Source organism: Stenella coeruleoalba, assembly GCF_951394435.1.
Source record: "Stenella coeruleoalba genome assembly, chromosome: 5".
NCBI lineage: Eukaryota > Metazoa > Chordata > Mammalia > Artiodactyla > Delphinidae > Stenella > Stenella coeruleoalba.
Window position 1 is genome coordinate 115,838,657 of NC_137150.1, and position 24,435 is coordinate 115,863,091.

General features: G+C 35.7%; 1 protein-coding gene across 1 annotated transcript in view; it reads right to left on the reverse strand.

Annotated features, from left to right (window-relative positions):
* SAMSN1 (SAM domain, SH3 domain and nuclear localization signals 1) overlaps window positions 1–24,435 on the reverse strand; it is a 135,986-nt gene that overhangs the window by 110,331 nt on the left and 1,220 nt on the right. The window contains exons 2-3 of the mRNA XM_079922283.1: window positions 17,318–17,449; window positions 1,562–1,599 (exon numbers count right to left, since the gene is read on the reverse strand). Of these exons, the coding sequence (XP_079778409.1) occupies window positions 1,562–1,599; window positions 17,318–17,449 (170 nt within the window). The remainder of the gene's footprint in view (window positions 1–1,561; window positions 1,600–17,317; window positions 17,450–24,435) is intronic.

Genomic DNA, 24,435 nt, shown 5'->3' on the forward strand with positions numbered 1-24,435 from the left:
AAACAAAACCCAGTGAGGGGGGTGGGAGTGGGGAGTCAGATGGGTAGAGATGAAATAAGATTGACTATAAATTGATACTTGATTATGTTAATCAATTTACACATTGGGTGAACACACACACATAGTGTACATGTAAATAATTTTGTTAGAGCTGGAGTGTTTTCCATTATTCACCTTTTTTTTAAGCTCAGGGTTGTAAGCAAAAACTTACATATATAATCTTTCTTTCTTTCTTAACCATTTTATTTTGGTTTGTTTTAATTTTTTAACGCAAAATGCTCATTCAGGACAACTCTTGGGAAGTAACAGGTGTTCCCAATAAAGCTACTTATAATATTATAAAGTGAAGTAGGTGCATAATGACAGGAGAGGTTATTCCCTTCAGGGGAGTGATGGACAAAAGAATTGAGGAACTCAGGAAAGTCTTCAACTTTAACTGGTTGGAATCCGAGGAGCGTGTTAATTGATTTGGCTTATGTTTGAAGATTCCTAATTCCTAATCCTTAATTAATCCTAATAATTAAGGATTCCTAATTCCTTCTGCCCCTCCATGTTTAGGTATCTTCTAATCTGTAGAAGCATCAATCGTCAGCCAATGGCTGTAATTTTGTTTAAGTATTTGATTTGGGATTAGTGAGTTCCTTATCCATGGATAGAATAAACAGCTACATAGGTGGGGCGATTTTTAAGACTGAGAAGAACCCTGCTAAAAAAACCCTCTTTACTCCCATTCATGCTTCAAATGCCACTGAGGTAGTTTAAGTAGGTAACTATGACTAAAATGCAACTACCCTTGCCTGGCAGGTGCTCTAAACTGTTAATCATGAAATTATCTACTTACTATGGCTGCATTTTATATCCTTACTGGGAGAAAGCTTTGAGCAGGAAAGGAAGGAAAGACTATGAAAGCACAAAATGTTTTGTGGGAGGAAGTACTTGGGGGAGGAGGAGAGGCAAGAGCTGTCAAAAAAGACTACATCCAGAAAGAACTTCACATGTTAACAATTTTGTCTCAGACCATTCCAGAGTGCAAGGAAGCCGTTCTTCTGTATCATCAGCAACCAATCTGGAAATTTCCCCATAAACCAACTTCCTGCTGCTATGTATTTCCTGCTTATTAGTTAAAAATCTCATTACCTTATGCAACATGTGTGTGTCACGTCCTCTGGCAGCTTGATGTGCTGAATATAAAGCCAAGCCTGACCTAAATAACCCAAATCTCTTTGCAAACACATTTTTATTTGGATTAGGAGAACTCCAGAAGATTAATAGTTCACCGATAGAAACATGTTTTCGAGTAGGCTTCCACTTTAATCTGAGTCTAGTTTAGACACATGTTTCTTCTTCTGAAAATTTAATTTTCACATCCCAGTCTACAGGAATGTCACAACACAAGTTTCCTAAGTATAAGCATAAACATAAATGTTAGCAGGGTAAAGCATACCTAGATTTGTACATGACGATTTTTAAAAAAGCACTTTGACAGGAAACCCACTAAAATAGTCCATTCAACATTGTAGAACTAAGAGAACATAAAGTTTTCAAAGTAAATTTGACTTACTTTCTTTCTGGTTTTGCATTCTCAAAATGAGAAACTTCCTGTAAAATAAAATAAAAAGTAAAATAAAATACTACTACCCCAAGAAATCAGAGAATTCAAGTATAGTTTATCTTTGAGTATAATCCAAATGCAGTTCATTTTGCCTTTTCCTAGTAAAATGACTGTATTTTAGTACTTTATTTAGTAGAATCTTGCTTCTAGTTTTTACTTTTTTCTCTCTTTGTCTTTGTAATTTTGATAAATGTTTACCTTATTGTAAGTCCGTGACAGTTAGTGAGCAAGTCTTTTAAACAAAAACCTGTAATTAAATCCTTGTAGCCTCAAGTTTATATCCCCCTTCAACCCACCAAGACCAGGGGGAGAGACACATACCAGAGTATGTTAATTACATTACCTTTCTTTAAGAAAGATGGAAAGTAGCCTATTACAATACCCTAAGTGTGTTGAAATACACCTGTGATTCATCTGACCTTTTTCTTCAGAGCCGCTGATGCTACGTAAAATCCCTTATACTCTGGCAGAAGAAATATGTTGCCACATCTTTCACCATCCTCGAAAGAGCTTAAACTGCTTCCAGGCGCCTTTAAGAACTCTTCAGATTCTCTTTCTCATTCATCCACTCCTTCATTCAAAAACCATTTATGTTTTTGATGTTCAGTGTTTTTTGAACACCTACTATATGATAGGCAACAGACCATGTTCTGAAGGGTTTTGTTTGGCGAGGTAGGAATTTGTGTAGTAAAGGACATTGAGACCAATATTCCACGTAGTGAGAAAAGCAAAGGCTGGAAGGAGTGGTGAACAAAAATCAGAAAAAGGAAAGTTGTTTTTTTTTTAATTAAAGTATGGTTGACTTACAATATTACATTAGTTTCAAGTATACAGCATAGTGATTCAGTATTCTTTTTGCAGATGTTACTCAAAGCTGGTTTTATTATTCCAATAGTTGACAGTATTAGTCTGAGCACTGTAAAATTCAGGAGAAACTTTCCCCTACATAGTAACTGAGGGGGACCTTTCTCAAACCCTTATTGTGTTTTTATCAAGATTTAACTTCAAAGACAATTTGAATTACCTATTTCACATTGTTGGGTAGAACTGAAAACCCATGTACTGAAATAATCAGTCCCCAACTCGAGAAACAAGTTTTGCCAAGTTAAGATGCCTGTGGATCACCCAGAGGACAACGTCTTATAGAAGAGATGTGGGGGTGAAGGTAAAAATGTGGGAGTCACGAACCAAGCCCTGAGGTGAATTGGGATATCAACAGACTTTGAGGACTTAATGGTTAGATTGATCACTCCTTCGATTCTCTGTGCTTTGTCATCAGGGGTCCTAAAAATAATCAATCTCTAACCATGGTCTTTTTATGAAATTTTTTCAGTCTGGTCTAGAAGTCTCCAAACCTCAGTCCGGAAGCTAACTGTATCCTTTTCACCACAATCAGAGGACACACAAGCTTTGTGAGGGTCATCAGGAAAGGGGATGGCCACCCATCTTTGTAGTAGCATTTTCCTCTCATACATATTTGGAATATAGCTAGGAAGGAGCAAACTCCATGTTCCCATAATCTATGCAGTTTGGGCCAGTTATGTCTCAATAATCAGAATCCATTGTCATGAGTCTCATTAATTTGTTATGTGAGTTTAGATAAATTTCTTTGGATTGTGAATCTTGCACTCTTCAAAATAATTCTACCTCTTTTGAGTATAAAGAGGAAAGGTGTCTGGTCCGGAGTTAAGCAGTACAGAAGATGGATTTGAAATAAGAAAGATAGGAAACATTAGATATCTTTTGTATTTGTTATCATTTGAATCATAGTACTTTTCGAATCTACTTATTATATCAATAATTCATTGTGTTTTGCTACCAAAGAGATTTAATTCCAGATGACAGAAAACTTCTGTGCAATTGAGCCCCAAGTGTTTGAATTGGGGCAGAGGGCATATTATTCAAGCACAGCCTCTTGCTTCAGCTGGGTGAAGCCTTAGCTAAGTTAATAAAATTAGATGTTGGACCAAAACTGGTTAAATATATGTAGTTACTGATTGTAGTGAAAGGGACACAATTAGCTTCTGAGCTGAGGTTTAGAGACATCTGGACCAAGACTTGAAAGAATTTCATAAGACCATAGATGGAGACTGGTTATTTTTAGAACATACGTTGTCACAACATTCTCTAGGGACTATCTACTTCGTTCTATTTTACTGGAATCCGGGTCATCCAACATTTGCTTGTAATGAATCAGCTTAGGTTTGGGGATCTTTTATTAAAGAGTTTTCTTGTAATGAATACTTTGAAAAAGATTTTGAGCTAAAACTTCTTTCGAATCCTTATTAAGATGAGAGAGTTAATGTAGTTCTCCTTAGGTAACCTTCTTCCTACAAGAGGGTAGGGAGAGTCAAGCACCCTAAATTCAGTCTCAGGTGTGATTATATGAAGGAAAGGGATTACTCAAATAGGGCAACATCTACTTATAAGAATAAGACTTCTCTTCCCTGGGTGTTGCTTAATTGTAGATGACTAATGAACTGGTTAAGCAATTTTTAGTACTTCTTGTACCAAGCAGTCTGCTTACATAAGCAGACTGTCATGTACTTTGGAGTTCAGACCCTAGGTTCTTTATTTCTGGAGGGGCAAGTCAAGAAGGACTAAACATAGCTTTATTTTTAGAACTATATCTGTGTGTGTGTGTGTGTGTGTGTGTGTGTGTGTGTGTGTGTGTGTGTGCGGTACACGCGTGATACTCTGAACTACAAAAGGAAAATACCATTTCAGAGTCAGTGAAATCATTCTGTCTAGTCCATTAATTTGACACTTGCCATCAATACCAGCTAAAACTTGCTCCTGTTAGCCTTCATTATCCCCTAAGTCAAGCACTAATCATTAGTCTTACCTTTCATTCACTAGGGAGTTTGTGGCTTAATTTAATTGTTATCCCTGGCAATTTTTAGGAAAATAAAAAAATATGAAATGTAGACAAATTATTATAAATGGGCCAGTAGAAACTAAAGAATATGTCCAACCTATGTTATTTTTCAAGTAGATGAGAGTAGGCTCTAGGAGCAAAGCATTTTCACATAACTATGAAACTAGGTCAAATTAAGGAAAATTTAAAAACAATTAGAAATGAAGAGAGAGAAGGTGTCATTTAAAAGAATAGAGAAATTTTGGATACCAACTGCCATATTTCTATTCTTATGCAGTGGTTACAGTTGACTGTCCTTTGGGATTGAGTCTAATATGTGCCTGTTTCTTGTGTTATTCGTTTTTAAATCTTACTTTCAAATCACAAAGTCAAAAGGAAAAATGAAGTGAAGAATATGTCAGGAGTTGTTGTTGACCAGCTAATGGAAATGTGAAAGGTATTTCTGCACAGAGAATAATGACTGACAGTAAATGATGGTGTAAATTCCATGGTGAATTTTTAAGACTGAAGAGCTGATGAGATCTGACCTTTGATTTGCAAATGAATAAATTGAGGTCCCAGATGGTAAATTGACATGTCTAGGGTCATACATACAGTGCTTTACCTTGGTTAAATGTTACTCATATTTTTCATTCTAATGTATTCTTTAGAATCATATAATTCATTCATTCATAGATTTATAGTTCATTCAACAAACATTTATTGAGCATCTGTTATGTACCAAACACTCTTTTAGAGTCAAAAAAGAATTACAAGTGGCTCTTCTCTCAAATATCCACCATCAATGACCGCTGCTCTCAGGATCCTGTTGGATTCCATGATTTTCCTAATTTTGAAGATTAAATGAGCTAGCCTTTATAAAATCCTTACATGATTCCAAACACACTGAAGATACTTACAGATGTTATTTCTCATTAGATTAATTATTCATTAATGATTACATGGAATTCTGATAATAAGGTAAGAATTGAACATAAATACAAACACACACACATAAACATACATACATATAACTTCTTATTCAAATAAGCTAACCCAGTTTCTATTTTATTCAACTCATTCTCTTGCAAGAATAAAGATAATTCACTTGCATAACTAAAATTATTTTAACTAATATCAAAATACTGTGATTCCAAGAATGCCACATCCAAACTGAATGAGCTTATGTCTGGACATTTCTTAACCTCTTAGGCTTCAATAAAGTTCCCACAGATGTTCAAAAAAAGAAAGGGAAATTCACAGAATTTCCCTTTAAAAAAATTCGAATAGACATCTGGAAAGAGGATGCTTATGATGCTTCAAATTTAATAAAGTGGGCTAATTTTGAAGTGCACTGAAAGGCACCAGAGAGATGAAAAAACGTATACCCAGCTTTCAGCTCGGTTCTCAAAACGAGGAGGCAGTTTGTGTGCTCGATAACAAACCATCACCCGTGTGAGGGAGTCCTGCCACCTATGAGGTCCTCCATCCTGCCTCTACACCTGATTACAAACATGTGGAGAAAAATCACATGAAGAAGTCTCCTAAACTATCAAACAGATCACACCACAAAGAGACATGTTAGTCAACATAGCTAGTTTGAGCCCAGGTGGTTAAAGCAAGTTACTAAGAATGACAAGACTTTTATAGCTTTTCTAATTTCTTGATTTAACACATTTGCGAAGTAATAATGGCAGAACACTTACGGATTATCAAGCACACTTCCAAATGCTTTACATGGAGTAATTCATTTAATCCTCCCAACAATCCCGTGAGGTTTATACAGTCATGTGTCTTCAATTTACACATGAATAAACTGAGACACAGAGCAGTCAAATTCTTGCCTAAGGTCACATAACTAGTAAGTGGTAAAACTGGGATTTTATGCCTGATGCCTTAATGAGTACACAATGCTACTTCAATACTTGACTACACAGATACAAAATCTCCCTGTCGTCTAGATCAGAGATCCCACAAACGAACTGTTGGCCAGAAGAGAGAGTGGCTAGAGAAATGTAATACTATATGCCACTACTAAACAAAAAACTCAGAAAGCACACTTTTATCAAAGTACTAATATGAATAATTCAGTATTTTTTGCACATAATTCTTTTTTTTAATTGAAATATAGTTGATTTACAATGTGTTAGTTTTAGGTGTACAGCACAGTGATTCAGTTATATTTAGTTATGTATATAACTAAAGAATATATATGTAAGAATCTTTTTTAGATTCTTTTCCTTTATAGGTTATTACAAAATATTGAGTATAGTTCCCTGTGCTATACAGTATGTCTTTGTTGGTTAACAGCAGTGAGAGGCCCGCGTACCGCAAAAAAAAAAAAAAGGGGCACTTCAGGAATCTTTGAATTTAGATGAGAGACTGCACATTGGAGGCCCCCCAGTATATTACTGTAATAAAATTATGGTTCTCAGGGAAAACAGATTTTATCCCCCTATGAGAATACAACAAAGAAGAAGAAGCAGAAGCAACCTCAGCTCATTGTGATGGGAAAAGTAGACTTTCTTGCCAGCCCACCAGCTCCTGTCAAAGAGTAATAACCCTATACGCTAATGAATTCTGATTTCCCCAAGAGAAGCAGGTGGTGTATGGCGTCCCAACAAGGCTCATCATCTCAGGGCAGACCTTATAGCTTGCAGTGCCTGGAGAATGCACGGGTACTGTACCTAACCCATGAGGGACAGAGCTGGTAAACTGCATAGAACTTTGTCATTCGTCTAGTGGTGTGCCAAGTGAGCTTTCTATCAATCCTGAACTAACAAACTCCTCTCACAGTGTTATAAATATCCAGGATGGCAAAATAGGATACTTAGAGGATGGTTATTTGCATTATAAAAGGTTCTTCCTTTTCAAAAAGATTCTTTTCCAGACTTCCATTTTTTTTCATGGAAAGGCATTTTATTTTAAATAAAGCAGTGTGTACATGTCGATCCCAAATTCCCAGTCTACCCCTCCCTCCCACCCTTCCCCCCTGGTAACCATAATTTCATTCTTTAAGTCTGTGAGTCTGTTTCTGTTTTGTAAATAAGTTCATTTTTATCATTTTTTAGAACTTTCTTAAGTAGGCTTAAATGTGTTCTGACTTATGAAATTATATTTACACAAGGTTTTAGAAAGGGGAAAGACAACTAATGTTTAGATTTCATGTTACCTGCCACTTATATCATTATTTTATTTAATCCTCATAGCCACAAATGGAACAAAAGCAAACCAAACAAACTTGCAAGAAGTGTGATAGGAAATAAGATGGGTAAAAATATCAACTTCCATCCTTACAGTGGAAAAGCACCGAACTGGCACTCCAGAACGTGGCTTGATTTCTCAGGTCTGCTACTAAACTGGGCCAGTTCCAAGAACCCTCTCAGAACTGTCTCTACATCAATAGTATGAAGGTTAGTGAACAGGAACTTGAAAATCTCTTCCAGTAAAAACAATCCATGTTTCCTTATCTACAATATTTCAATCCAAAGTCAGTAAGGATGACAAAAGGTTTTAAGAGAAAATTAAAATGGGAATGGGCTTTTTTGCTTTACAGCTTTTTCTTTAAAACATGAATAAAGAGATAAGCATGGCTTTCCTTAGATTCAATTAGTAATTATATCATGAACTTAGGAAATAAAAAAGAGAATAGGGCATAATTAACCTCAATCTATTGATTTTATTTTATTTTAACATAAGTTTCTATTTAAGGGAGGAAACTAATTAAAACCAACAGAAAGTGTTCACATATGAATTGGTGGCAGAAGAATAGCTGTATGTGATCGTAGATATAATGGGTAAAAAATAAAAATGAAAGAAAAGTGCAGTGTTTTTAATGAAGGTGATCTATGTTTTATATGTCAACTTGTTATGAGTCATTTCACAATCTAGAAATCAAGAAAAGGATTACATGCACTGTTTTGACACTGACTCCTCTTGTTTATAGTTTGATGAAGACCTAGCTTATGGGATGCCATTGTTAGTCTCATTTTCTTCCTTTAGTGTCTATGTTATTCATAGCTATGTCAATCCTGACGTTAATATGGAGACAGAACACAAGAACTCCCGATTTTAATAGTTTGGAGGCAAGTAAGAAATGCAGCTGAGTGTTTAGAATACCAACCTGGCAGTCACCTACCATGACTTCATTACTCACCTATTCTAAGAATATGTCACATTTCAGTGTCCATTTATCTGCTTATGAGACACTTGGCTCTAAATGATTTTTAAGGCCTTTTCTGGAAGATGTTAGGACAATGTTCAGGGATAATGTCTTACCTTCCTTTCACCATTTTTTTTTTTTTTTGCGGTACGTGGGCCTCTCACTGTTGTGACCTCTCCCGTTGCGGAGCACAGGCTCCGGACGCGCAGGCTCAGCGGCCATGGTTCACGGGCCCAGCTGCTCCGCGGCATGTGGGATCTTCCCGGACTGGGGCACGAACCCGTGTCCCCTGTATCGGCAGGCGGACTCTCAACAACTGCGCCACCAGGGAAGCCCTCCTTTCACCATTTTAAGCTGTAGTTCTTCCTTTACAAACCCAGCTTAAATCTCACCTTCTCCACTGAACTTGCACCGTTAAACCACAAACCACTATCATGTTCTTAGTCATAACACGTTATTGATCATTTACTTTGTGCCTGCCACTGTGCTAATAATGTTAATTGCACTGTCACTTTTTATTCTCAAATAATGAATGAGAGTAACAAGCAGTTTCCTCATTTTATAGGAGAAGAAACTGGGCTTAAAGAATTTAAGGAACTTGTCCAAGATCATGTAGCTAGTAAATTTCAAAGCTGGCATTTTAATAAAGTTTATTTGACCCTCAAATGTTGTGCTCCTGACTACTACATTATTTATTTTTTGAAATTCCTTCTGAGAAATATTGTAGAAGTTGGGCTTGATACTTATAATACAGCATTTAATTACATAGTGTCTTATTTTATTCTCTAGATATTTTTGATATACATATTTCTACTGTAGTTGACAACTGTCATTCACTAAACCTAAAATCAATGTGTAGAAGAAGGAGGAAGAAGAAGAAGAAGGGAGAAAGAGAAGGAGAAGTGAAGGATGGAAGGAGAGCAGGAAGGAAAGAAGCAAAGAGAGAGAGAAAAAAAGAGAAAGAAAGAAAGAGAGAGGGAGGGAGGGAGAGAGAGAGAAAGGACTCCCATTGTTACTAGGATGAGATATGTGACTTAGGTCTTATCCATCACACGGGCAAACTTAAGACACTGATTCAAAACTGACTAAATGGGAGAAAAGATAAGGTGTGGGCATCCATTTTTAATGTAGCAAATCTCAGCAGAGAGAGTGTGGTTCTGGAGCCTACTGCTATGATAGTAGCTTCTTGATTTGGACACTTCCTGATGGTGGCAGAAGCAACAGCTCTTGGGGGTGGCAAGTTTTGTAGTGTGCTTCTCAGTAATTTCTGCAAGCTCGGCTAGAGTATCTATCTTCAGCCTCCCAACAATTCTGAGATTTCTTTAAGCTGTAATCCATTTCTTTCTGCTTAAATTAGCTAACATGGATTTGGTTATCTTCAAATTAATCCTGATCAATAACTTATCAGGTTAATTTTAGGTCCTGTATTAGTTAGCTATTGCTATTCAATATATTACTCCAAAATAGAATGCCTTAAAACAATATACATGGATTATCTCACAGGTTCTGTGTGTCAAGAATATGGGTATGACTTAAATGGGTCCTCTGATTCAGGCTTGCAGTCAAGTTATTGGCCCAAAGGTATGAGGTTTCATCTAAAGGCTTAGCTGGGAAGAGTATCCTCTTCCAAGCTCACTCAGTGATTGTTGGCAGCATTCAGTTTTCTGAAGTCTGTTGAAATGAAGGCCACTGTTCCTTGCTGGTTGTAGGCTGAATGCTGCTCACCTGGGCCTCTTCTAGATGAGATCTTGCTTCACCATAACGTGCAAGCAAGAAAGCAATGGAGACAGTCCTCTTGCAAGACAGAAGTTATAGTCTTTTATAACTTAATCATGGAAGTGACTTCCTATCACCTTTGCCAAATTCTATTGGAATCAAGTCTCACACAAAGAAAGGTGAGTATTACATAAAGACGTAAATACCAGAGGCAGATGTGATGGTGAATTTTATGTGTCACCTTGGCTTGGCCACACAACTCAGGTATTTGGTCAAACACCAAGTGAAATTATCATTTAAGTCAGTAGACTTTGAGTAAAGCAGATTACTTCGTATAATGTGGCTGGACCTCATCTCCATAGTTGAAGGTCTTAAGACAAAAAAACTGTAGCCCCCCAAGGAAGGGGGATTCTGCCTCTAGACTACCTTCTGACTCTTATTACAACATCAGCCCTTCCCTGAGTCTCTAGCCTGGTGGCCTGCCCTCCAAATTTCAGACCTGCCAGCCTCCATATTGGAGCCAATGAGCCAATTCCTTAAAATAAATTTCTCTTTCTATATATCCTCATCCTATCAGTTCCATTTCTCTACAGAGCCCTGATTTATACAAGAGGGTTCATTAGAGGCCATCTTAAAAGTCTGCCTTCCACAGTTCCAAAAGGAGAATAATAGTGTTTTAGGTTAGAAAACACTCCCCCTTCCCAAAAAATTTAAAGTGTACACATGGAACCATTTTAGAGCAGCAAGGGACCTTGGAGACCATCTAGTCTAACCTTATTATCTTATAGAGGTGGAAACAGAGAACCAGATAGTGTAATGACTTATTCAGCGCTATTTAGGAACAAAGCCAGGGCAAGACCTCAGTTTTCTCTCTTAAGGTCCTTACCATCGCCCCATAAATTCTCCTAAGTTGAGAGCCGAGAATTGCACTAGTCGCCTGAAGACTGATTATAGTGAAGGAAAATCTTCGTGGGCAGATAAACTACTGACCAGCTGGGTTGTTCTTCCCTTCAGTCGCTCTTCCGATAGTGGGTAATGGTTTTGTGCCGGTGCTGCCTCATCCTCCAACCCAGATTCCTTAATGATCAGTGGTGTTCACAGCCAAGATGGCAGGCTGGGTCATAGATCCTGCCAGTGGCTACGGAAAAGAGCAAAACTAACTGGCCAAGAAGGGATTAAACCCTTGACCTTGGGCTCATTAGTGCTGAGCTCTAACCAACTGTTAGACATGTATTGTATCATTCATTAGTGCTGCGCTCTAACCAACTGTTAGACATGTATTGTATCATTTGTCTTTAAAACTATGTCTTTAAAACATATTCATAAAAATATGAATATTACGCTCTTATTCACATCTGGTAGCTGGGAACAATTTAATTGATTTCTCCAGTGCTTTTTATCAGTGCAGAATGTTGATGAATGTGAGTACATTAAAAAATGAAACTTGCATTTTAAAATATTTAAGTTAAAATGGACCCTCCCCAAAAAAACCAGCACCTGAATTATAAATTAGGCTAGCAAGAGCCACCGTGATAGATTTTCTTGTTTACTGTTATTTACACATGGAAGGAAATCTAGGAATGAATGTCAAACATTGCACTCAAACTGGGTGTTCATGATTTGAGGCAATTTGTGGAGATTAAAATCTTGGGTTTTCTAATGCACGTAACAATAAATCCTGTTGCTTCTTCTTGTCCAGCCTGGTAAAAATCAATGCTTTTAGGTAAGGAGTGTTGATTACAAATTATTTTGAACAGTTATTTTAAAACGACATCCAAGCTCAAATGAGAGTTTGACTTAAAGTCATTTAATCAAGGATACCAAATTAAAGGAAGGAAAATGCACATTAACATGCATTTTGCCAGGTGCTTAACATTTGTTTTAACATTTGATCCTCACTACAAACCAAGAGACAGACATTTTTATCCATGTTCTATTCCTCAGAAAACTTAGGGTTAGAGAAGTTCAAAAACATTCTCAAGGATACACAGTTCTCAGCTACCTGGGGAACCGGAATAAAACTCAAGTTTATTAACTTCATTGCTCATCTCAAGTTCTCTCTGTATGTCCTATATATACATATATATTTATATATACACACATACATATATATATATATACATATCAGATTGTATTTAATGTGCATATAAAAAGGTTGGATTCTTTATCTTCCTATCTTCCCCTCCTCTTCACTTCTCATCTCCCCAAAACATGTTCTCACACTCAGCCTCTCCTACTCTCTCTAAATCTTGCATAGACGTACATGCATAGCACACACACACACACATGCTTGGGACAGAAAGGCCAAAGAACATTAGTATTTGGGAAGCCAGAGCTGCAGTCTTGACTCCATCCCTCATTTCAGACAAGTCATTAATCTCAGCCTCCTTATTGGTTAATATACTTGTTCCCTCTGGTCTTGTCTCTTCCTAAAAGTATATAACTGTTTATCTTCAAGTATTTTTATACTTTACATTTCTTTTATAAGTATACTTATATATATATACTTATATATACTTTTATAAGTAAAGTAGGGGATTTATATTATCTGATTACTCTGATGCCTCAACATCACCAGCAAATTCAAGCCTCTAATTCTATGCTGTCCAACATTGTAGCCATTTCTGGCGGTATGTAGCTATTGAGCAATTGATATTTGGTTGGTCCGATCGAAGAACTAAATTTTAATTTAATTTAATCTTAATTTCGAAATTGAAGCTGGGTCAAAAAATACACAATTTTTATTGTTTCATTAGGAGCAGGATTCACTTTAACCATTGAAACTTTAGCATCTGAATTGAGATATATAAGATACACACCACGGGCTTCCCTGGTGGCGCAGTGGTTGAGAGTCCGCCTGCCCATGCAGGCGACACGGGTTCGTGCCCCGGTCCGGGAAGATCCCACATGCCGCGCAGCGGCTGGGCGCGTGAGCCATGGCCGCTGAGGCTGCGCGTCCGGAGCCTGTGCTCCGCAACGGGAGAGGCCACAACAGTGAGAGGCTCGCGTATGGCAAAAAAAAAAAAAAAAAATATATATATATATATATATATATATATATATATATATATAAAATTAACTTTTTATAATAATTACATGTTGAAAGAATAATCTTTTAGATATACTTGCTTAAATACATTATTAAATAAATGTCCACCTGTTTCTCTTTTTAAAAATGTCACTCCCTGGGTCAGCAAACTTTTTCCCTAAAAAGTCAGATAGAAATATTTTAGGCTCTGTGGGCCATATACAGTTTCTGTGGCATGGTCTTCTCTATTTTTGTTTTAAAAAAAATTGCTTTAATGTAAAAGCTGTTCTTAGCTCATGGGCAGTACACACACAGGTCGCCTGGGGCAGTAGTTCTAGCCGCAGCTCTACAGTGACATATTTGCCCTTCTAACCCCGGTGCTTAGTAGCAAGAAGGAATGCTCTTCTCTGAAACTGAACTAAGCTGAATCCATACCTAGGATTGTTCTCCTCATTTTACGAAGAGGACACTGAGGTCTAGAGAATTTAAGCAACTTTCCCAAGTCAAATAGCTGGTAAGTGCAGAGCTAGAATGAGAATTCATATCTGCCCAGCTCCAGGGCTCACGTATGACACTGCATCATACATTCTGCATTATTAAGACTTTCCTTAGTTTGATTAATGAACCTTCACTGATCCATTCATTCAGTAGTCATTGAATGAGTATTTGTGCAACATACAAGTAATACAGACATTTCCCCTGTTCCACATTTAAGCTCATTTTTGAAAAGGTTCAAATATCTTACCAATTTAATTTATGAGATACAAAATGAAGTGGAAAATTAACAATTATTTGCTAACTTCAATCAATATAGATGGCAAGCCTGATAATTCAGGCTTGATCCTGTTAACCGCAATTGGCAGAGGTACAAACATTTTATGTTCTTACTTTTTTTCTAATTCAAGATTCTTTATTAGCTTCAGACATAATAAAGAGGTGCTAAAATAGGTAGAGGATCAAGGAGTAACAGCCTACATTTTAACCAATGTAATGATAAAGTAGTCAATCTCCAGTGAGGCTAGTATGTTATTCTATTTTCTTTCAGCATGTTTATTTAGTTGCATGATCATTCACTCTGTCAAACTTTATAGCTAGTTTTTTTTTTTTTTTTTGGCAGAAGACCTCCAAAACTCTCTGGCTTTGCCATATACTATAAGTGGATCTCTTATTATTTACCTTTATGAAATTTAATAAAGTCTCATTTTAAATCAATTTCTCTTTAGACCAGCTCTCCCTTACCAACCCCTCCTAGAACTGCAATTAAAATGTAAACTAGATATTTTTGATGTTCTTCATTTAAAATCCCAACATTAACTTCTTTCCCTTAAATGCCTTCTCTATCCTTAATTGTGCAGTTGGTCCACAACTGATCATCTGCTTTGGGACTCTGGAGCATCTTCCATCCACCTGTGTAACTCCTCATTTTGATTAACATGGTGTTTTCCACATAGCAAAGCTCCTAATTAGTATGCATAAATAAAATAGCTTTAAGGGAAGCCAAGAAGCTTAGGATTCTTTTTTCATTTTGGTTTTTCTCTTCAATTCATGGGGCAAGTGACATTTTTAGTATGGGCTACAAATTTCCACTGTAACAACTAGATATGCTGTCGGGTTGGGTGTAAAGAGTTTAAGTTTGAGAGCACCTCTCCTTTCCAGTAAAATTAAAATTACAAATACATTTGGGCTGAGGACTCTCGGAACTTGAGGAATAACTCCATTAACTTTAGGGATGTTTTCATAGTATTTTCAGAACATTAATCCAAAAGAAGAATCTATTTCCAATTCTATTAAAACTGGTCCAAATCTTTTTTTCCTTGAAAAAAAAAAAAAGGAAAGTGAGGAGTGAAAGTAGGAGAAAAAAAGCATCCATTCTTCAGAGGCTTAGATGGAAAGTCAGGAGGAAAGTTCTAAATCACTAAATTTCATTATTAAAAGACTAACCTTCTTTTATCCAAGCTGTGGAATCATTTTAATTAGGAATAAAGTAGGTATCAATGATAATTTGATACAACTGGTATAATTCACCAATTGAATAGTAGAATCAATAATTGAATCAGTTGTTTTTCAGTATATATATATATATATATATATATACACACACACACACATTTATGTTTGTATATATGTATATATTTTAAAATTAGTGAGTATATATATTATATATGCATATATAAAATATATATATATATACCTCAGTATTTAATTATATATGCAGAAAGACAGAAATATACAGACAGAAAGAGAGAGAGCTGTAGCAATTTAAATCATGTTTTTATTATTCTCATCTACTTTTGCAGTGTAGATGAAGTTTGATAACAATTCTATTAGACTGGCCATGAACTTGTTTATTTTTCATGCATACTTATTAAACTCACGTGTTTAAGGAAATATCTTCAGGCTTTTCAGCCTATTCAATTTTTCTTTTTAATTGTAGCGTAAAAATGCTTCCAAACAGTTTGCAATGTCAATTGACAGTATCACTGTAAATGGTCTCTCTCTGTCTCTCACATTAAGATGTAAAATGTATTGCTGCTTCCTCTTAAGCATATCTGTCAACATCAATATCTTCTGGGTATTAAAAAGTATACAGAGTTGAGGGAAGAGTTTCCACTGCACTAAATTTTTAAAATTATATTTACTTACTGAGACTTATTATTGAACTTGTTTACTAACTTACAGTACATTACCTTTCAGTTGATCTAAGTTTCTGGGAAACAGAAACATTCTGGAAGTTGGGAAAATAAGAAGTTTTCAATGTTCCCGAAGAATAAAACTGGTAGCTGTACAGGCAAGTACAAAACTCGAAGGTATTTTACTCTAACGCTTTCTCTAGAGCAAAAAGATATCTGGGTTTGAATCCTGGGTCATCCTCTTTTTAACTGGGAAAGTTATTTAGCCTTTCTCAACATTTCTAAACCTCTGTAAAGGTTTATTGTAAGGATCAACACAGATAATTTCATATATAACATCATCTAGTGTAGTTAATATTATTTTTTGTTATTGGGGAAATGTGTGATTGCAAGGGTAAGAGGTGGCATCTAAATCTACAAGTATAGAGAAGTTCTTTATTTGCTGCAGACGTAGGATCTTTTGTATTGTCCTAAGTCATAATAGAAGCCACATAAGTTTATTAGAATGGGATTAACACAAATACAGCACAACTGACTAAGAAAACAGCCTGCACTGTAAAACAGGAACAGAGTCAACTTTGCTGAGCACGGAGAACTCTATGCCTCTAGTAATTATAAATATAATTCACAAAAACCATTTGCCTTTGCATTCTAGTAATACTCAATATTTTGTAAGTAAGTTGATGGTGTGTGTCCATAAATTTAAGAAGCAGCTCAGTAAAGTGGTTAGCACAGACTTTAAAGCAGCCAGAGGTGTGCTGGAGTTGACACTAGAGAGAATGAATAATTAAATATTCAGGTATTGTAAGCCTGTAATTAAACCATTGGTAGTTTGAAATCAACCACGGCAGGAGCATTCACACCATGGAAACTGGCAAAGGCTATTATACAAATCTCAGGTTCCCCGCATCCACCCCAAAAACCTGGTATACCAGTAAACTGCTGATGCAGGCATATGTATATTTACTTGCCAGATTTACCACTTAATGGTTTATAGTCTTTAACAAATTATGTTGTATTTCTCTCCTGCAATTTCCTCATCTAGAAAACAATACAATTATTTCTTTGTCATAAGGTTGCTTTTGGTTAAGTGACTGAAGTTATATAATCACCTAATGCATACTTTGTAAATGGTAGTTCATACTAATAAGCCAAAATCATGTAAGAGACACAGTGAAGAGCAAAGCAGAAACTAAAAGTAAATGAAGAACTTTCTGAAAACAGGGTCTTTTTGCTGTATTAACAGATTTCATTAAGCAAGTGATTCTAAATATATAATAGAGAAGAGGTGATCCATTCAAGGTTCACTCACCATGAAGAGATTGTTGTGTAAGTCTCCATTTTCCCCAGAGGGTGAGAAAAGAGAATCAGTTCTACCAGAAGTTCCCTCTTGGTGAGGTTGTTGTTCTGGGACTGGCTCATATAAGCTGTCCATAGAGCCCTCCTGGAATAAAGAGATTTCTGAGTCAAGGAAAAATAAAATGATAATTTTCATTGAAAAGTCATCTAGCCATCTACCCACCTTTATACAGTACCCCATCTAAATGATCCCGTGCATTGGGATTACGAGTTTATGGTATGCCAGTGTTCAACAGTGAACAAGACAGTAAAGAGAGGCATTCTTAGCACTTATTACAGAGCCAGGAATTCAAACAAAACTCTAAGTGTTGGGGAGCCATGCACAAAATGTGGCAATTTCTCAAGAAGCATGACGAAGACATGAAGTTTGAGGTACTAAATAAAGACCTATTTGGACACCAATAAACTGTGTTGGGTGTCAGGTCATAGGTTTTAGTTATATGTATCCCTCTAATTAGAGTACTAATTAGTACTAATTAGTACATGTCCTTGTATAAGAAACACAATCTGTTGTACTTCAGCTTCCTCAACTGTAAAGCTGCAGTTTTATCCACCTTACAGAGGAACTCTCAGGATGAAATGAATACAGTGTTTGCTTTGAAACAGCAAAAGTATTTCACAAGTACAATAAAGGCATTCATATTAATGTTTACAGTATTTATCTTAATAAATAATATTGTTCATTTGTTTTTATATTTTCATGGAATATTGAATGTTAGAATGTATGAGTTTGCATTGAAAACCATTGTAAACTCTGTGTTAAATCCCCTTTGTATTTGGGAAGCAAACTTAACTGAATTGGCTTCTTATGTTTTTTTTCCTTTTAAGACAGAATTGGTCTAGTTATGGCGTCATCTGGAAACAACCTTAAGGGAAAGAGGTATACACTTAATATATTGAAAATTTCTAGACATAGTAACTGGGGAGGCTGATAATGGTGGCATCAAAACAAAGGTCTGCTGGATTATGAAAAAGTTTTTTGCTTTAAATAATGAGTGTTGCACTGAAAATGTTCTCATCTTTAAAAATATATTTTATTAAGATACAAGCAAAGTTAAGATTGAATTGTATTCACATTGTCTACCTTTAAAAATTTCAACCAATGTGTTCTACAGTTCCATAATTCAAGTAACTTCTGCTCCAAACACATGGCAAATTATTGGGAAAATTTGAAAGACTTAAGTAAGCTCTAAGACATTTGTGCTCTAAATACCTAAACATGTAGGGAAACCAAAAACCTAACAGAAGCACAAAGTGGTGCATGGAAGTTAAGCTTTGGACCTGTTAGTTGTCCACCCACAAACGGGCAGCCTTGATGGACCTTGGGCCTGGTGGTGTAATGTGTAATAGCTTTCCTCCACATAAAGCAAACTCTGTGCTGAAATCCATGGGCTGCAGCAGTACCCACAGCTATGAAAAGAGGTTGAAAATATCTCCTACCCATAGCTGCTGGGGCTCTTGCTTCTAGGAAGCTGTAGGTCAGAAAAGCAAAATTCAACAATGCAGCTGGCACACTGAGATCAGAAACAAGCTGCCAGCTGGCTCAGTGATGGATCAGTAATACATCAAATATCACCTTGGGATGAGATCCCTGGACCAGCAATGTAAGCCTTGGTTCTTAACTGGGGCCTCGGAGAGCCTGGAGATTTATGCCTTACAACCAAATGGAGAAATGTAAAGAGGCCAGGAAGGAGAGAAGAGAGAGAGAGGGGAGGATGGAGGTGAAAGGGAGAGGAGTGGGAGAGGGAGAGACAGAGAAGAGACACACAGAGAGAGACACAGAGAGAGAAGAGAAAAAGAGTTATCGTTCAACATTAGCCAAAACACAGGAAGGGATCGAATGCTGAGAAAGAGAGTCAACTGAATTGACAATCTGAAAATAAAGCCATTTCCATTCCAGATGAAATTAAAATCATAAAATGGATGAAAAATAATTTCAGGAAAAATATTTATTATCTTCACAGAGCTAAATAAAAACGGAATATACAATTAAAAATAAATAACCTGTGATGAAACCAAAACAGGCAGAAAGGAAACAAACACTGAATAATTAAAAAGTCTTGAAAATGAATAATATAATCATAGAAATTTGTATTAAATAATCAAAAATTGGGATGAACTCTGGACCTCTCAAAAGAATTAGCAAATGCTGAGGAGTTCACCCAGGGTGCAGCATAAAAGGATAAATAGAAAACACATGAAATATTCGGGTAAAAGTGTGGAGGACGTTTTGAGGCATTACAACATCAGATTAATAGGAATTCTAGAAAAATAAAATGACAGATATTTCTCGTCATTTCAAGAAAACTATGAACTAATTTTACTTATAGTTTTAAGAAATCCTAACTGTAGTGTTAACAAAATTAAATTTAGTAATGTATTTTAAAATATACCATGGCCAGTTAGTGTTTAATACAGGAATATAAGATGTTTCAATATTTAAATATACTGTAACGTGTTTAAAAGAAAGCTTATAATTTCAATAAATATTCTAAGGCATTTGAAAGATTTATTATTACTCATCCTTGATAAAATCTCAGCAAACTGGGAAAAGAAGGACTTCCTCAACCTCATTAGAGTTATTTATCAAAAACCTCAGGAAGATGCAATTAAAGGTAATTAAATGAATGTTAGAAACAAGACTAGGATGCCTACCATTATAGTGTTTTTACTTGTCAATGTTATAAAAGAGAGAGAGAAGCTGAGAATGGTATAATTGCTAAAGAAGAGGAAAACTTACAGATTATCTGCATTAAAAACCACAGACTACCAGAATTTTAGAAATTCAGCAAAACTACTTATTTGCAGTATCAATATCTGAAAATCAATAATGTATCTATAAATCAGCAAAAACAAATTAGGAAAACAAATAATAACAGCAACCAAAATTCTTAGACTGCTAGCAATAAAGTTAGCAAAAGATTGGGATTGACATATATACACTAATATGTATAAAGTAACTAATAAGAACCTGCTGTATAAAAAAAATAAATTAAATTAAATTAAAAAAATTCTTTAAAAAAGAATTTTATAGAGAAAATTATAAAACATCATTAAAGACCATGAAAGAAGATTAGAATAAATGAAGAGCTATCCATATTTGCGGATGAGAGGCCTCAACCTCATAATGAAGTCAAGTTCCCCTAAAGGTGTAAAATTCAAATTCATTTTAATCAAAATCCTATCAAAGATTTTCATATAACTTGATAAGATGCTTCTGTATTTATATAGAAGCACAGAGACTTTAGAAGTCCACATTTTGAAGAAAGACAAGGAGAGGGTATTCTGAGTAAGGTATCTAGTTGGCGTTAGAATTACCTTAATAGTATGTAGAACAGTAATAAAGAGAAGGATGGAGATAAACCATTGGGATAAAATATATACACCAAATAAACATAAAGGCAGCATTTCGAATCACTGAAGGAATGGTTCAGGGATAATTGATTTGTAGCCTTATTGGGTTACAAAGTCAAATTAAACTCTGTAACTATATGATGAGCTCAACAGGAAAATCACCTTGCTTCTAATGAGCAAGCTTTCTAAAAACCTCATCACGATGTAAAACTCTAAGAAAAATTCTGGATTCAGAGTGGCACACATAAAAGGATATTTCTGCCTCCCTTTTGAAAGATAGACCCCGTTTGGAGTTTATAGATCCAAAATAATAGCAATCACCTTTAATGGATTATTTATAGTATCCTTGGTTCAAAACGGGTAGTTCATTGAGTTTGGCTTTATATTTCTCTTAAAAACCCCATTTACTAAAAGATTTACAATTTCCCCCTACACTTAAGAGAAGTTTAACTCTTTCACTGACTTTCCTGAGTGCTAATTTTTAGGTGATGCTTAATATTTTAAATCCCCTCCTTCCTAGAGATTTAAAGGTCAATATATTTATATCCACTTCCACTTTTTAATTCTGTAAATGTTCCACTAAATCAGTGGTTTTAAATCTCTTTTTTAAAATGCTGTGTCCCATATGTTCACATTCCTACAGGCACAGATAAAATATGTTTTGAATTATGCACAAATTCCTGGCAAAAACTGTAACCCCGCCCCTTCTTCACAACTCATAACAGCACAGTAGGGTGTCACAACACCCTGGTTGAGAGCCCATACGCTAAATAACATTATTTATTTATTCCCCAGGAAGGAATAAAAATACCTAAAATAGTTTTGATTTTTTTCCCCAGGTACCTTGTGGACATTTTCTTATCAAAGCAATAATTAATTTTGATCACATATAAACTTCGGAATGCTTACATAATTTTAGTTAGTGTTCATGATGGCTCAGCCTAATCCAATATGTTTCTGAGCGAGGAAATTTTTAAGGATAACTAACTTTAAAAGATGGAAAAGAGTTGCAGTCAAATTGAGTCCATGAGGCATAGCTTTGAAGCAATTCTTTTTGAGTATGTGCCTTCTTGCCTATATTACAGAGAAAGACAATCATGCTCATTATGTGGTTATATGTCTTTCGTAGCAGGATTACAAAATGTATGCCACAGTATGCTGAGCTATGCTATGTTATAGAAACATTAGCATACTGATTATAGTACCATTTAGAGTGATTTCAGAACACAATCATCTGTGCCGCTACACTGCCTCTCTCCATGGGAAGTATATTCATGTAAACCTCATATAGCTCTTGCAGAGCAACTAGAGAAGAATGCACAATACCACTTAAATCACCCGAAATGGGATTTCTCCAGTCAGATTTATATGGCACAAAGCAAAGTTGAGCACTGGCATTTATTTTGTAAATTGGGACTATATAGGCAAACTGAACTCAGTGATTCAGCCTGCCACAACTCACAATTCCATTTTATTTTTCAAGATGCTCTAAGATTAAATCCCTTATCTTGACTTAAACTGCCTCCTGTTTAGGTATTACAACCTATGTCAGCACCATCTCTAGCAGTTATGTTAATCTTCTTTGCAATTTGGAAAGAAAACAAACATCATAGTAAACCATTTTATTTCCTCAAATGACAGGGATCTCCCACAGACATCTTGAAAAACCAATGAATAGGCATAATACCCTGCTGTAAACACATATAGAAATGAATAAAATTATTTTTGAAATCCATTTTCTGCATTGGCAGATGGTCACAATTGCAGGTTAGAGTTATAAAGTATTTCCATATCTGTGACTACCTGCTAACTTCCACTGATCCACTTCAGGCTAAAGAAAAAAAAAAAGCAATAATGTAAAAAAGAATTTGAGAGGTGCTTATACCCTGAATGAGCACATCTGCAGGAGTGGATTAATCTATTGTACCTTGCATTTACAGTGCTGTGTAACTCAGAAAGCTGCCTCATGGTAGGTTAACCAAACCAACATCGAACAGAATTCATTACTCAAACAATAAAGAAGAAATTTTGATTCCTAGGAATGTCCCAAAGCAAAACCAGCAACCCAAATGCAGCATATTTTGAAAAAAAAACTCATACTCAATAATAAAAAAAAAGAAAATAGTTCCTCAAAAATGCTATTTACATATTCCACTTAGAAATTCAGTATAAAAATTTTAAGTAATTAGTCATTGTTATAGATAAATGTATACTTTTTTGTAAATTACTTCCTCTGAATACAGTCGGCTTACGTTCTTTAATGAAAACATGCTTCCTCCTTTTCCTGATGTGGACTCTCTTATGAAACCTTAAAATGTATTAGTATAACACTTAGGAAGTTTAGGGTAAACCCGAATTCCATACAATAAAATAAAAAAGAGGATATAAATGGTGCACATAAAAAAACACTTACCAGCGAAAAGCAGAAAAGATTCATTTTGGTCAGATTTAGCCCCCTGTTGCTGTGCCCCCTGTAGCTCTCTCTTGCCTTCACAGCTGTTTGGACAGTTCTGGGAGATTACTACGAAGTAAAATCCCTGCCATAATCCCAGGATTCACAGACCATTATCAAATGAGATGGGTCTTTATTGAACAATTTTCTAAATTAATGAGGAACGCTGACTAACAAAATGAGAGAGTAAGACTTACCATGATCTTTGTAAAGAGATTTCAAAGGTGACAATAATATTCCTAAAACCTGGAGGAAGAATGCAGTGAAAATAATCATAGGCCTACCTAACTAAATTGAGAATATGAAACACACCCTGAAGAAAATGTCATCCTCCAATATAAAAGTAACACATTCCCTTCAAAGGGTTAATTTGAGGCTCTGGTACCATGTGCCTCCCCACTTCCCGTGCCTTTTATCTCTTCCATTAATTAAAATAATGTTGGATCTCTTATATAGAAAGATACTGAGATAAGCACTTTTTATGGTGGTAAAATATACATAGCTTAAAATTTTCCATTCTAACCATTTTTTAATGTACAGTTTTGTAGCATTAAGTATATTCACATTGCTGTGCAAACATTATCACCATCCATCTCCAGAATTTGTCTGTCTTATAAAACTGAAACTCTATACCTATTAAACACTAACTCCCAATTCCTCCCTCCCCCAGCCCCTACCACCATTCTACTTTCTAAGAATTTCACTATTCTATATACCTCATTTCAGTGGAATCATGCAGTATTTGTCTTTTGTTAATTGGCTTCTTTCGCCCAGCATAATGTCTTCAAGGCTCACGCATGTTGTAGTGTGTGTCAGAATTTCTTTCTTTTTTAAGGCTAAATAATATTCATTGTATATGTGTACTACATTTCGTTTACCTATTCATTTGTTGATGGACACTTAGGTTGCTTTTACCTTTTGACTATTGTGAATAATGCTGCTATGAACATGAGTGTACATAACTCTGTGTGTCCCTGCTTTTCATTCTTTTGACTATAAATGCTAAGGTAGAATTGCTGCAAAGTTAAATTTACATCTTGCAAACAGGCTTATTCTTCAGCTGGTCCCAGACTTATTTTTCCTTTAAGCCACATTTATTTCTGGTACTCCCGGAAAGCACATCTACAGTAGTCCCTTATCCTTTAATTAGGAATATGTGGAGAGTTGCATTGGCAACTTCTGCTTTGGAATGTTATTAGCTAAGAAAGCTTTGAATTTCATGTAACAGACTACCTGACTGAGTGCTTACTCATTAATTAGAGCTG